Consider the following 15,147-nt stretch of genomic DNA (forward strand, 5'->3'; position numbering starts at 1 on the left):
AAAATAGAATTTGACATGGGAGTGCATATATGGGCCTCAATTCTTTAAGGCCGACAGCCTCGGCACAGGTACAAGCAGTCACCAATTTTTGACCAAACAATCTTCCAAGCAGCACCTGATTTTCATTTCACACTGAGAGGAGAAACAGCAGTGATGGAAAAGCAATGTGTGCCTGACACAGGTACCAGCATAATAAACATTGTATTTCTTTCTCTTTCACCATTTCAGCCTCACTCACTAAATCCAACCTCACTAACAATTACACAGCAAGCAGCGGTGCCAGTTCCTGCTTAATAGCGGGGAGGCTGCCGAATCAAATTGAGTGGGGGAGTCAGCATTCCTTTGCAAATGGCTGTGCTCAGTGTCAGGAAGAATAAGCATTCCAAACCACAGTTAGCACTAAAGCAGAGCTGGCACTGTGAGTGAAAATACAGTTTGCATTTTAAGTTGCACTTTCTAAGCAAGGTCCACAGCAAGGCTTCTACTTACCTTATATATACACTTATGGAGGTCACTAAGAACGGCTTTATCTTCCTCCTCTTCCTTCACAGTCTCTTTTTCCTGAGAGAAAAGTCGCCGCCTGCCTGTTTTCTGTGGGACTTCAACTTCTTTTGCCTTGTTTCGGAAGCCGTTTTTATGAACCACACCATTGATGAGTCCATTTTTGGGCTCATACCGTGGGAGAGACTGGAATTCATAGTTGTTATCTGAATGTACCTCCAGAGGGCCTTTCCGCTTTTCTAGGATCTCCTTTTCTAACAGGACTTCCTTCTCCAGTCTCTTGTGCTCCTCAGCAGAGAGGGAGTCATAGGAGAGCAAGTACTGGCAGTAGGCTTCCTGCAGCTTTGCTAACCTGTCCTGTGCAGTTTTGGGGATTCGTAGCATGTCTGCCAGCTTGTTCCATTTCTTGAGGTCAGTCACTTGCTGCATGCCTCCCATTTCATTGATCAGCTGGAAAAAGCAGGCCAAATCTAGCTCACAGCCTCCTGAAGTGGAATGGCAGGAAGGAAAAGGATACAGAGGAAACAGTTAGGAAAACTGATAGCAGACTATATACATTCAGGCCTCATGGAAATGGCTATATTACCTCAGACTGCAAATGGGAGCAAGACTGAATATCCATCCAGGCAAATATATAAAACCCCTCAATCTAGAAAAGATATTAGGGAGAAGGATTCTACCACTTGCTTTCTGCCCAACTCCCTTCCTTCTATGTGTAGCTGTACATGGTGTATCCCAGATACAGGTTCACCACTTCAGTAAGAACTAGGATTCTGTCTTCAGTGCTTAAAAGATGCTGATCAGATGTTATTTCTAGACCATCTTTCTAAACACAGCAAGCTAAAGAAAATTGTCACACCCCAAATCACTGTTTCCTTAGTAATCACTATTCCTTCCTTATGATGTGCCACTTACTTGCCCACCCAGATCAAGTTGCTACTGTCTTTGGGCATCTATGCAATGAGCAAGCTTATCCTGCCCCAAAGAGTTTCCATCATCTCTCTCTCTCTCTCTTGTACTAATGCCCTGTTCAAGCTACAGTGCGTAAGTTATTTCTCTCTCCTAGCCCTAAAGACCCTTTAAAGCTAAAAGAAGTTGTTCTTCTTTCAGGCAAATGCCATTATAAATGTCAGTAGTCAAATTAATGCCCCCAATGCACAACACAGATCTGCTTCAAATTGGTTTTGTGGTCACTATTGTGGTCACTATTAATATTGTGCCACATACTGTTCAGAATGTACTTTGTAGTCCCTGCTGCCTATCTAAAGAGAGAACAGCTTCTTAATAAATTTTTATGCTATTTTTTCCCTCTGGATAAATATCCGGGATTGATCTGTAGCTACTGCATTTATCAAACTGCTATGTGATGCAAACATCAGCCCAAAATCTGCCCACAGTTTAGGTTTAGAAAGAGGGTAATTCACAGGTTGTCAGACTGCAGCATACTGGGATCTATTTTGTTTTTTACTAGAAACCAGAGATCCACCAAACAGAGCTTGAGGAAAAGGGCATACACTTATAATTAAAAGAATTCTGAGCATACAAATTTGTTTTGAGTATTACAACTAAATAGAATTCACAGTTCTTCTGTACATAAATCCACTTCCAGTTACTCCAAGCTTTCTTCATTTCAGCAGTATAATTTAGGGGATGGGGGCAATCATTTTGTCGCTGCTACTTTTAAACCATTAGAAGTCAACTGTTTGCTGGATCTACTTAACTTCAAGTCACTCAGCAATCTGCTAAGAGATCCAGACCTGCCTTCAGCCCACTCCTGGGGTAATTAATTTGTGCTCATTATCTGATGTTAAAATACCTTTATGGAGGTGATAAAACCTCTTACCTACAAATAATGAGTGCGGGACTACTCTTTTACTTTGGCCAATCTTCTTGGGGGGAGGGCAGAGGATGATTGCCCAGGGCCAAAATAGCCATTCCATGTTTTGTCAAGAAGTGAGTGCTTTCAGACAACCAAAAACAGGCCCATTGCAACTCTGGGTTTAATGAGGCTTGGTAGCTTTCTTGAGCAATTTTATTATGATGTCTGACCCTTAAGAAAAAAAAGGCCACTGCTCCCTATTTCATGTTAGTTGTAAAATGTTCAATATTAGCAGAAAGGCAAGCCTTTTTCCCAGGGGAATAAGCCAAGGAGAAAAACAAACACTCACTACATAAACTGCATTTATCTGCTGGCAAGGGGTAGACCATTACATAACTTTCTACCTGCCATAAAGGTTGAAAACAAAAGCCCATCTTAGGAAGACAGTATTTGTGATTATAAACTAGGGAAGCTAACTATCCATATTTAATTAGGACACTCCTAAAGGATTTTAACAGAAACATGGATTAAAAGTTTAGTAAACATTTCTGAAATTTGGTGTGCCATCAACATTAATCAGTAAAATTGCATTCTTATTTGGATCAAACAAAGGTAACAATGCAACATACAAACATTTGAGCAATAAAGATCTCTTCCGCAGGCATGATGTTCAAAGAAAATAATTAGAGAAAAATAGAACTTTTTGTTTGAGGGCTCTTGTCTTAAGATTGTTTACTTCATAAAATGGTGGTGAAGGATATTCTTACAGCTGATTTGTTTAGAACTTTACTAAAGTTTTATGTTGCATAGAGTATCCTGAGATAAAAAATAGAAGATTTTATGGTATGTTAGCTAATCACCTGTAATATTCAAGAGGAAAAGAAGAAAAATCTGTGAAACCTTCCAGAAGTCAGACAATTTTTTAAAAGATTTTGGGGGGGGGGTAAAAGGAGAGAGAGAGGCCTTCTGAACATTCCAGCACCATTTCATTAGTCAAATGAAAAACAGGTAGCACTTTTTATAAGAATTTAATTAACATTACAGGTCACAAAAATCTGGCTAATTATTATTCTTAATTAGAGAGGTAAATCTTTTTGCCCGGAGGCTACATCAAAGCATCATTTGGACAAAAAGCAAACAAACTTGAATAATTTTATTCTGAGCTTTGGTTTTCCACACAAGCAAAACTGTAAACTGCTCAATGGCTATTACTGCCTGCTTGGTTCAAACTCTGTAAGCTTTAAGTGGTTAAAAGCTATTTGTTAGGGAGAAAGCACTGCCTTTTGAATGAATACTGCAGCTTAGGTGATTGGATACCAGAGAATATAAACAAAATACTGTTTAAAATTACAAACTGACGTATAAAGCCCCAGTTTAAAACAATTTTAAATGCCCAGTGAAATGTCTATGTGTGTTGGCTAAGCAACCAATTTGTAAGATATTAATTCAAAAAGGTCATGCACAATGTGAAAGCTGCAGGCAATTTTTCACTGCAAGGCCCGGTTCACAAACTCATCAAAACCACATGCAGTGGAGTATTAGGACTATGTGTACAATTACATTGCAATTAAGATATTACATTCATGCTAGGATGCACGTGTCTATATAAAGATCTGTAAGTTGGGAGCTTGAACAAGCCCAGTGCCCTGCCATATATAAACTGTCACCAGATGGCAAATTGCTGAACCAGCAAGCATCCAAATGCAGGTTCTACAGAATGGTCTTGGTAAACTCTTACATTTTCACAGTTCTTAAATACCCTACATGTGTGCTTAAAATTTCCAGGGCTGGCCTCTCCCAACTGTTTTTTGCCTGTAGTGTGTATGTGTGTGTTTTCCACTGAAAACCCCCAAATCCCATCCAACTTTTCAGAACTCATTGAAGCTATTTTCTGTGTTGGAGAGCTGATTCTTCCAATCACCAAATTATACAATTTGGCGAAATGGGGAGTATTTTATATAGAGATGATACATTCATATCATACATAAACCATAAGGATAATAAATGGAAGTTTATTATGAATACAATTGTATAGGAAGGGAAAACTCTCTTTTAAACCTGAATATACAAACAAAAACCCCAGAAGGAATAATATTTACATATTTATTTATTTATATTAATTAACATAGCACTTCAAATACTAATGCTTTAGGATCCTTATACCTACTCACTCAGTGGCTCCATTTCAATATAATGATAAATGGCTGTTTAGTATTAGGAGAACAATCCTAAGTAAGTCTCGGACTCACACACTCCCTCTGCCTTTCTTCTCTGGCATGGCTGTGAGGAGATCAAAAGCTTCCACTTGAGATAAAAGGTAGTTTAACATGTTATCTGAACCTGGACTAACCGAGGTTAATCTTCACTACTTTTAACTGAAACAAGCCAGCTTCACAAAGTATCGTTTCACGTTTGCTTGTTTCAATAAGCAATAGTTAAGAGTAACCTCAGTTTGTCTGGACTCAGATGACGCGGCAAGTGGCAGTTAATCTAAAGCAGAAAAAAAGCCTTCCAAACTCCTCCTCGCATCTGTGCTGGAGGAGGGGTAAGAAAGTGTGAGAGTCCAAGGCTCGCCTGTTCTTGAAATGCTAAATCATCAGTAGCGTGACTAAATATACACCTACATGCAGATTTAATCAGAAGCAGGTCAGTTTGCCAACTGAAGCATTTCACATTAATCCCTATGTGCCTTTTAACAAATTAGTTTATTGATTAAATTTAAATACATTTCATATACCCAAAATATCAATGCAAGTACTTTTTGAGCTATTAAAGGAGATGTGGGGCAATAAAGCAAGACTACGATCCTGTGTGTCATTAGGCTGCTTAAACCCAACTGAAGTCAAAAGCTGCTAATTACAATTTATTTTTACTACAATTTACCATTTAATTTAAAAAGCTAATTCTTATTCCTGGAAGCAAACACTATCTTTAATATCTTCTTTTTTAATTCCCAGAACCAAAACAACATTAAAAATAGAACAAGTGTGTCCATATCTCTCAGCTCTACCAATTAAAATTTGACCTCATCAATTAAAACTGACCTCTTCAATTACACTAATTAAAGCTTGTAACTCTAATAGCAGCTCAAGCAAATTTATTAAATTCTTAAATTGCTTAGGAATAGCAGAGAAAAGGAATCTTTTTCGAAAGACTAAAGGGCATTTTTAACGGAACTGTTGTTGCACCAAATAGTATGCCACTTTGAAAAGCGTACTACCATATGCATCCTGTTCGATGGCAGATAGAAAGCTGAAAAAGTTCACCTGCTGAAAAAGTTAATGAAATCTCCAACAAAACTCTTACTATTCAAAACTTGTTCAATGTCTGTGGGTCATTGAAAATCTGTGATTTCAATTGCTTAGATATTCAAACTGAAATCTATCAAAGTTGACTGTGTGAAGTGTGAGGAATGTTTAAGGGGAAGAGAGTTTTGGGGAAAGAAAAAAATGGTTAACTTTTTTGTGGTGCTATGCACCGTTGGTATACATCTTCCTAGGAAAACCCCTAAAAATCCTACTGTAATGAAGACAGAGGACAGTTTGACCAGCATGTATCTACTGCTCCTTTTCTTTAGGCATAATGTAAGAAATAAAACAATCTTACTCTATAGCTGGCAAGGAAGGATTAACGTGTTTAAGGGAAGTGTTATAGAGAAACAGCCCTGCATCCACCCGCACTGCACCTGGCCTATGAACTATCCTGCAGTTTTCATAGGGGAGCTGTCAATCTGAAAAGGAACTGATGTTCAACATGGCCACCTGAACTGTGACTATCAACTAAAGAAAAACAAAAAGCTCACCTATGAGTGGAAGCTCATCCATAGTAATGCCCTGAGATTTGAGGTGCTTCTTGATACAGGCCAGCCGCTGCACATTGGGTCCCCAGCGCCTGCTCAGCTTGTGAATGTGCTGGATCTGGGTCACAAACCGCATTTCTTCATTCAGCTTACACTCTGGCCTCCAGTCTGGAGGAGGGATCACCCGGCACATCCCATACTTCTCAACCTGAGCACGGATTGACTCAATGTATATCAACGGGTCATGGAACTCCTTTGTGGAAGGCCTGAGGATAGGAATCTCCTCCATCGTGGCCCACCCGGACTTGACACTACCCTTCTCGTGCTTCCCCGTTAGGTCGTGTGGCTTGTGCAAGGACTCTGTTTGAGAGGTAGAATGATTTTCACAGGAGGCATTTTCAATTTTGCTATGTGCTTGTTTCCCTGGCAGGTTCTTCCCAGCAGCAGCTCTTTTCGGCCTATTTCTTTCCAGGCTTTTCTGTGGCACTTCCTGACTTCCAGGCTTCTTCACGTGGCCATTTAGCAAAGGCTTCTCCACAGGTGTCTTTTTGCTTGGTGGTTCAGCCACACTGACTGCCCCCTTTAGCTTCTTGGTTGGTGACTGTGTTTTGTCTATGTGGTTTGCCTCTTCCAGTCTCCGTTTTGAATTGCGCAGCCCCTCCCTCAACTGCCTCCCTACCTCCTTAGTGCATGTCTTTTGGTTCAACTTGCCATTGACCTTGACACCGTTAACAGCGGTATTGTTGGGCTTGGCCGCTCCAAGAGATAGCACCTGTTTGCGGGTTTTTGCATTGCTACTTTCCATTTTCCCTGAGATTGTATGGTTGACAGGTGAACTGGATTTGTGGTGATTTAGTTTGGTTTCCTTGACCAGTTCTTTCTTGGCTTTGGTGTATGTGACAGTTCCTTTTGTCACTGTTGCAGTGTACTTCACAGTTTTGGACGGTGAAGGTCTGACTTCTCTCATCTTTTTGGCACTGGCTGTGTTTGCACTCGGAGATGACATTCGAGTGACACCATTGACCTTTGAAACCTGGGGAAACCAGAAGCGTCAGGAGGAGGAAGAGACAAAACAGGGAGAAAAAAATCAATTAGTACAAATTTCCAATAAGCCTTGATGGCCTTGTCCTCTAAAAAGCACTTTGGGGAAAAACCATGTTGCAGCACTTTGACAATGTTAGGTCACATTATACCATCTCTCAGACTTCACTCAGTGGAGAGCAGGAACAGTCTCTTTCTTTTTTAAATAAAGAAAGCAAAAATATAAAACGGAGTATGAAGTGTGCATGTATACTCTAGTCATCTGACACTGTCTACCCTGAGTGAGTGCATGTTCACCGTATCTCTGCTTCATAATGGGGCTATGCGTGAGAGCTTGTACTCTGGTTTTGCTCTGGAAAGGGCCTGGTGCCCTTTTCCATGGTCCTGGACCTTTGAGAAGCCCTGCCGCTGCCAGACCTTACTTCTGTCACTGCTACCCATTTCTGAACTTTCTAGTTCTGTAATACTATCGTACATACATGTTGAGACATCTTAAAATGGCCACTGTTCTCTCTCACACACATATACACACACATAGTGGTACCTAAGCAGTTCTAAGGTACAATGGCAGCCAAGGTAAGGGTGTTAGGCAGCAACTGAGAGGATCCAAATTCTCAAATCTCTTTTCAGACAAAGGTTTCCATATTCAAGACTGGAATTAGTCCAATCTACATCTCTTTGAGTTTTGCCCAAGTCACATGCATAGCCCCACTTTGTAGCATCATAGAACTGATGCATCTAGTTTCTCATTTCAATCAATCCTCCTTTTTCAACATTAACAGCCTTTTCCTATCCAATTCCCACCTAGCAGTATGTCCACTCATTGCCTATTTAAACTTATTATATCTTAAACACCAGCAAATGAATGCCAACTTTAATGAAAAATTGCCAAGATCTCCCACCACCTAACAACCATAAAATAATAAGCATGAACAATTACAAGTGCACAAAAAATTACATCCAATATGCACCCAAGAGATTAGCTTGGCTCTGAAAGATCTCACTTCTAGAATTATCTCAGTCAGGAGGTACAAATGTTATTTGTTCAATAGTTATGATATGTGCAGATGCAATACTTTGCTCCCCAAGAAGTTTTATATCTAAGCAGTTTTGTTTCTATTCAACAGCACAATCCTGAAATAGTTAGTTGCAACTAACACAGAAAATGATCTAATAGGACTCACACATAACGTTCCATTCATTTCAATGGAAATTGTTGCAATTGTCGAATTTCCCCCAATATTTCTTAACTGCATAATCTCTTCAACATTAGATAAAAGCCATCTAGCTTGTCAAAAGCAAGGCAAGAATAATTATTCAGGAGAGACATTTACAAACTTTCACACACACATACACGGTACATAAGAAGCAGTGGCCATGATATTAATTCTCCAAGTGAAGCTGAAAAAGCCTTGGCTACAATAGAAGGCAAAGCGGTACCACCCACTATCCCTTCTTACATACAAATAACAAGAAGCAAGAAAATGTAGCAGCCCACTGTTTAACCGCTAGATCATAAGAAACTGGGAAGTGGGAGAGCTAAGTTTGGGATATCTGTATGTTGCATCTTAACAAGGGCTGCGCTTCAGCAGTTAAACAATATAATGTTGAAATATTTAATTTCAACATTTTGTTATTTAACTGCTGAAGCCCAGCACTTATTAAGAGGCAACAAACAGATATCCCAAAAAGTACGGTGGGATAATAAACATTACATAGCAAGCATTATATAGCAATCCAACTGTGATTATTATTTGGTCAATACAATATCAGGATGAATGAATGGGTGTGCAAAAATTAATGTGAACGAAAATGTATGACACTGAGTCGTATAGAGTATTTCTTGTTTAGTGGCAGCAGAAATCATAAGCCATGTGAACTCCTACACTTCAAAAACTGTGCTTCTCTTTTATACTGCTGCCATTGCCATGAAAGGCCACCCTGTACCTCCCAACAGCTCCAGTAGCAGGAAGCTGGGCAGTAGCTAGAGCCTTCACGGTAATGAGAAGCCACATTTGTCAAATTTCTTGCTGCCATGCAACTACCGAGGATGCAGGAACCTTCTCTGAGGGAATGGTTTATAATCCTAACCACATATTTCAGTTTTTTTCTTTGGAATAAGATGCTGTTCAACAAGGAAATGTTTCTACTTGGGGCACAAGCAGAACTACTTGGCAATAGAAGGCACCTTTGCTTCTACTACAAAGAATGCACTACTGATACCTGCAGCTCAAGCAATAAAGCTGTGAGAACACTGGAACATTAATTGTTCCAGTCAGGCACATAGACAGGAATATTTGGTCTCTTGGCAATGACTAAATTTCCCCCTGTATGATTTTTTGTTAGAACTGCTGGCTCCATTCCACTCTCCCTCCTGCAACTGCCTCAGTGTTAAGCATCATGCAGAGTCACATGTATGCATTTAGTCAGGCAAGTGACAATTTTGTACAAACAGGTTTCAAAAAAGCAAACAGACCACTTTATTCACTAGGAAACAAATGGGAAAACATGATCAAGGATATAGATTTCATGCAACACTACAGAACATTCAATATACATAGACAAACTGTAAAATGAAAGTGTATAAAATCATGCTTTCCAACTTATGAAAAGCTGTGCATTATGACAGGAAGGCCTAAAATATTCCTAAATGGTAGCAGAGACTGAAACATCCTGTCAAACCACACTTCAAACAAAGCTAACTAACTTACTTGAAAGACTCAAAGGTGAGAGATACTTGTTAAAACACAAGTGCACAACAGACACAGCAAAATGCATGTTTATAGAAGAGAGGGAGGCCAGGGCTAACCAAAAATATTTTAAATTAATACTGCTTTGCAGTTCTGTTTTTTCTCATTTGGTTCCCAATTTATAAGCAGGTTTTCATTCCCCCCTCTTTAAGTTTTATTGCATCCAAATATCAAACAGATACCCAATATTCATGCCATATATACCAGATGCGCTGGAGCCATTTAGTTATCTAATATGAGAGGCAAATAGTTTAAATAGCAACCTTAGCATAGCTATCTTTTACCAAAGGATGGTTAGGTGTTGCCAAAATATAAGCAGCTGCCCATATTAAGCACATATGGTATATCTGGGGTGCATAAGATGACACAGGAAGACTTGACAGATTTTGCATCACATCAATCTGTGCCAGAACTGAAGACATCAAAGCTCACTAGATCCAACTCCTGAAGAGATACATCCTCTCAACTACAGTAGCACATGCAGCATTTCTAATTTTTTTCTCAGAACTCTAACCACCTGCAGCTTATCAGTAGCCTTATAAACATCGTGTTTGCCTTTCACAAAGCTTCAGCAGTTGGAGAACAGAGCGTTTTCCTAAGTCTTATTGTTTCCAGCTTTCCCTTTACATCTTCACAGATAAATGAATTTTGGTAACATAGCCACAAAAACAATTATTTTAAAAACAAACTCCTACAAACAATTGACACGTACACATGTAGCAGGGCATACTCTAGATTTGGTTTTTGCAACTGGACATACAGACGGTGATCTGAATTGGGGGCCTTACATTAGTCCCTCTGTCATGGACAGATCACTCCTTGCTGAAGTTTAGACTTACAGCTGCTTTATCTGCAAGGGTGGGGGACTTAGTAAGTTGGTCCGCTCCCAGAGACTAATGGATCCGGATGGTTTCTAAAAGGCTCTGGGCAGTTTTCCGGCTGATAGGGCTGGCGCCCCCATTGAAACCCTGGTTGAACTGTGGAATATAGAAATGACCCAGGTGGTTCACACGATTGCTCCTGAGCAATGTGTAGAGCTCCTGTGTAGAGCTTGTACGGCTCCATGGTATACCCCAGAGCTGAGAGCAATGAAACAATATAGGAGACGGCTTGAGTGCAGATGGAGACGAACTCCTGGTGGATGCAATTACACACTGGTAAGTGCCTACGGTAAACTGTATTTAGGGGCAGTGAGGGCAGCAAAAAAAACACTATTTTGCTGCCACGATCAAATCATCAGTTTGCCACCCAGTGGAGCTCTTCAGAATTGTCCAGGGACTATTACACGCTGGCCCCAAGGACATGGTAGATCCATCTAAGGCCTGCTGTAATGTATTTGCTAGGCAAAGGTATCCAGAGCACAGCCTTGTCCCAATTTCTTGGATGAGTTTCAGTTGGTACAGCCTCAGGACGTTGACAAGGTGCTGGGACAGGTTCCTGCAACCACTTCTGTGCTGGATCCTTGCCCTTCTTGGCTAATAAAAGCTAGCAGGGATGGAACAGCCGGCTGGGCCAGGGGAGTGATTAATGCCTCTCTGTGAGAGGGGGTGGTCCCTGGCTGCCTGAAAGAGGCAGTAGTGAGACCACTCTTGAAGAGACCCTCCCTGGACCCAGAAAATCTTAATAATTATAGGCCAGTGGCAAATGTTCAATTTCTGGGCAAGGTCCTTGAACAAGTGGTGGCAGGCCAGCTCCAGACACTCTTGGATGAGACCGATTATCTGGATCCATTTCAGTCGGGTTTTGGCACGGAAACAGCCTTGGTCGCCCTGTATTATGACCTCTGTTGGGAGAGAGACGGGGGAGTGTGACTCTGTTGATTCTTCTTGATCTCTCATCAGCTTTCAATACCATCGACCATGGTATACTTCTGGGACGACTGGCTGAGTTGGGAGTGGGAGGCACTGCATTGCAGTAGTTCCACTCCTACTTGGAAGGTCAGCTCCAGAAGGTGGTGCTTGGGGAGCATTGCTTGGCACCCTGGACTCTCCAGTATGGGGTTCCGCAGGGGTCAGTTCTGTCCCCCATGCTGTTCAATATCTACATGAAACCATTTGGTGAGGTCATCTGGAGCTTTGGAGTGCGCTGCCATCAGTATGCTGATGACACACAGCTCTATTTCTCCTTTTCATCTTCTTCAGGTGAGGCTGTCAATGTGCTGAACCGGTGCCTGGCTGCGACAATGGACTGGATGAGGGCTAATAAACTGAGGCTCAATCCAGACAAGACTGAGATGCTGCTAGTGGGTGGTTCTTCTGACCAGATGGTGGATGTCCAACCTGTTCTGAATGGGGTTGGACTCCCCCTGAAGGAGCACATTCGTAGCTTGGGGGTTCTCCTAGAACCATCTCTGTCATTTGAGGCTCAGGTAGCCTCGGTGGCACAGAGTGCCTTCTACCAACTTTGGTTGGTGGCCCAGCTAGGCCCTTATCTGGACAAGGATAACCTGGCTTCAGTTGTCCATGCTCTGGTAACCTCCAAGTTAGATTACTGCAATGCACTCTATGTGGGGCTGCCTTTGAAATGGTTCGGAAACTGCAGCTTGTGCAAAATGCACAGGGACCAGACGGTTCAAACATATAAAACCGATTCTGGCTCGCTTGCATTGGTTTCCTGTCTGTTTCTGAGCTCAATTCAAAGTGCTGGTTTTAACCTATAAAGCCAACAACAACAACTTTATTTGCTCTTAGCCATAGGCCATAGCATTTCTAAAGCACTACAACAACATATACAATAACATTTCCATTCGCCTAAAATATATAACATGGTTAAAAAATTCAAGGCTGTTGATTTTTACAATACTGGCCTCTAATATGTTTTGCAGCAAGTGCGAAATTTGCTACTGCCAATATGATTTTGCTATGATTATCTGAAAGTAGATCGGCTATTAAAATATCTGGAGGGAGACCAGCTCTAGGTACTATAAAAGGTGCTAAAAATTTGTGTCTAGGGTCGTTATATAAGGGGCACTTTAACATGTAGTGGACCAGATCTTCAATCTCCTTGTTTCCGCAAATGCATAAACGGTCAGATCTCGGCACCCCTTTATATCTGCCCTCCAAATAAGCTGTGTTCATGGTCTGGAATCTAATTTCAGTATAGACTCTACGAATCTTCAGATTAGTAAGGATGGTGAAATAAGGGGCTATGGTGTGATTTAATTTAAAAAAAGGAAACCATTTCGAGAAAGAGGATGATTCAATAAAAAGCCTATCTTGCACCTCATGGAAATTAAAAATCCAATTACTCAGTTCCTTTGGGGGAAATGTTGAGAGATTACTAGAAGAAAGATTGTAAGAGTCCATTAATATTGAAACAGTGCAGGCCCAGCCACCATATTGTAGCTGTTCTTGCCAACTTAGTTTAACAACTGAGGATTCATCAAGGTGTGAAATTTTTTTCCAGAGTCTTAATGCCGCAGAATCTATTTTGGCTACCAGTGGGGGGAGGCCTGTTTCCGCCCTCACATGGGAAGAAGGTGCACCACGCGGGAGGCCCAGAATCTGTTTCAAAACTAGATTTTGTAGAGGTTCTAAAGTTGACTGAAGGGCATGGCCCCAGATTTCTGCCCCATATAGTAATTTGGGGAGGGCTTTGGCAATAAAGATTTTTATCATCGGTGCTATTAATTGACCCCCCCGGGAATAGAAAAACCTTTTTAATTGTCCTGTTATTCTGGCACTTGCTAATTTAATATCATCCGCCTGGGGTTTCCACGAAAGATTATTGGTCAGAATTATGCCTAAGTATTTAAACAAGTGAACTTGTTCTAAAGGGACCCCATTTAAAGTCCAAAGATTTTTGGATAACTTATTCTTCCCACAGATCATGACTTTAGATTTCGAATGGTTTATCTGTAGGTGGTTCACTCGGCAATACTTCTCTAAAGAGACTAGCATTCTCTTTAGGCCAATCTTATTTAGAGAAAATAAGGCCAAATCATTGGCAGATATTTTTTTTTTGCCAATTGATGGAGGGAAAAAATTAAGAGAAGATAATGCCGGGATTATGTCGTTAATAAAATAATTAAAGAGAAAGGGGGCCAGAATGCAACCTTGCTTCACCCCTTTCAAAGACGGGATTTCCTGTGATAAGGCGCCATTTCTGCCCAGGCGTACTCTCAGGCTATTAGATTGATGTAAAGATCTTATTAACCATGCCAGTCTCTTGTCTACATTAGATTGGTCCAATTTATGCCATAAGAGCTCTCTGTCTATCGAGTCAAATGCCGCGGCAAAGTCTATAAACGCTATATAAAGTGATGAATTTTTTCCTTTTTGGGCTTTTGAGATTAAATGCTGCAGAATATAGACTTGGTCTATCGTGCTTCTGCCTTTTCTGAATCCCGCCTGTTCTTGGTATATGATCGTATATTTAGTGTCCCAGTCCACCAATTTGTTCAGAAGGAGACGCCCATATAATTTAGCTGTAACATCAAGGAGGCTGATAGGTTTATAATTTCGGGGGTCAGATGGATCCCCTTTTTTATGGATAGGTACTATGATACTAGTACTCCAGTCTTTGGGGAAAGCCCCAGTATTATTGATGTATGTGAAAAGATTTGCTAAAAGAGGGGCCCACCAGTCGATTTCTACTAGGAACAGCTCAGGAGGCAACATGTCCTCACCAGGGGCTTTATTTGGATGGAGCATTGAGATCAGATCTCTTATCTCAGTGCATGTAACTGGTGGCCACGAAGGCAAATCCACCTTCTCGTTTGGAAGGCTGGGCTGAGGCGGTGATACGGAGCCAAAAAGGGCGGTGAAATGTGTTACCCAAGTGTTTGGGAGGATCGGGGGTATAGGGACAAAATCACATTGAGAAAGACCTCCCTGGACCAGTCTCCAAAACTGTTGATCTTTTTTATATAGCAAGGCTTGGCCTAAATCCCTCCAGTTATTTGCGAAGAAGTCTCGTTTCTTCTCTTTTAAAAAGCATTTATAAGCCCTCTTCAGGATTAATACTTGGTGGATAGAGTCTTCAGATGGATATTGGTGCATAGTTTTAATTCGGGTTGTCAACTCTCTTTTTTTTGCACGGCATTCCCCATCAAACCACGAATTTGAGGCCCTATGGGGTCTAGGGGGGATAGAAGTAGACGCCGTATATTTAATGGACGTGGCTATACGATCATAGATCGTCAAAATATCTTCAGGGAAAATAGTAGCCTGGAGTTGAAGATCTAGAAGTGTATCTGACTGGAGAAATTGTTTTACTAAGGTTTCGATGTCCAGGGT

At 41.0% G+C, this 15,147-nt stretch overlaps 1 protein-coding gene across 1 annotated transcript in view; it reads right to left on the reverse strand.

The window, feature by feature from the left end:
* The window catches only part of JARID2 (jumonji and AT-rich interaction domain containing 2), a 331,782-nt gene that overhangs the window by 27,850 nt on the left and 288,785 nt on the right, over positions 1-15,147 (reverse strand). Inside the window, exons 7-8 of the mRNA XM_061592694.1 lie at positions 6,123-7,152; positions 490-986 (exon numbers count right to left, since the gene is read on the reverse strand). Coding sequence (XP_061448678.1) covers positions 490-986; positions 6,123-7,152 — 1,527 coding nt within the window. The remainder of the gene's footprint in view (positions 1-489; positions 987-6,122; positions 7,153-15,147) is intronic.

Source organism: Rhineura floridana, chromosome 1 (assembly GCF_030035675.1).
Source record: "Rhineura floridana isolate rRhiFlo1 chromosome 1, rRhiFlo1.hap2, whole genome shotgun sequence".
Classification (NCBI taxonomy): Eukaryota; Metazoa; Chordata; class Lepidosauria; order Squamata; family Rhineuridae; genus Rhineura; species Rhineura floridana.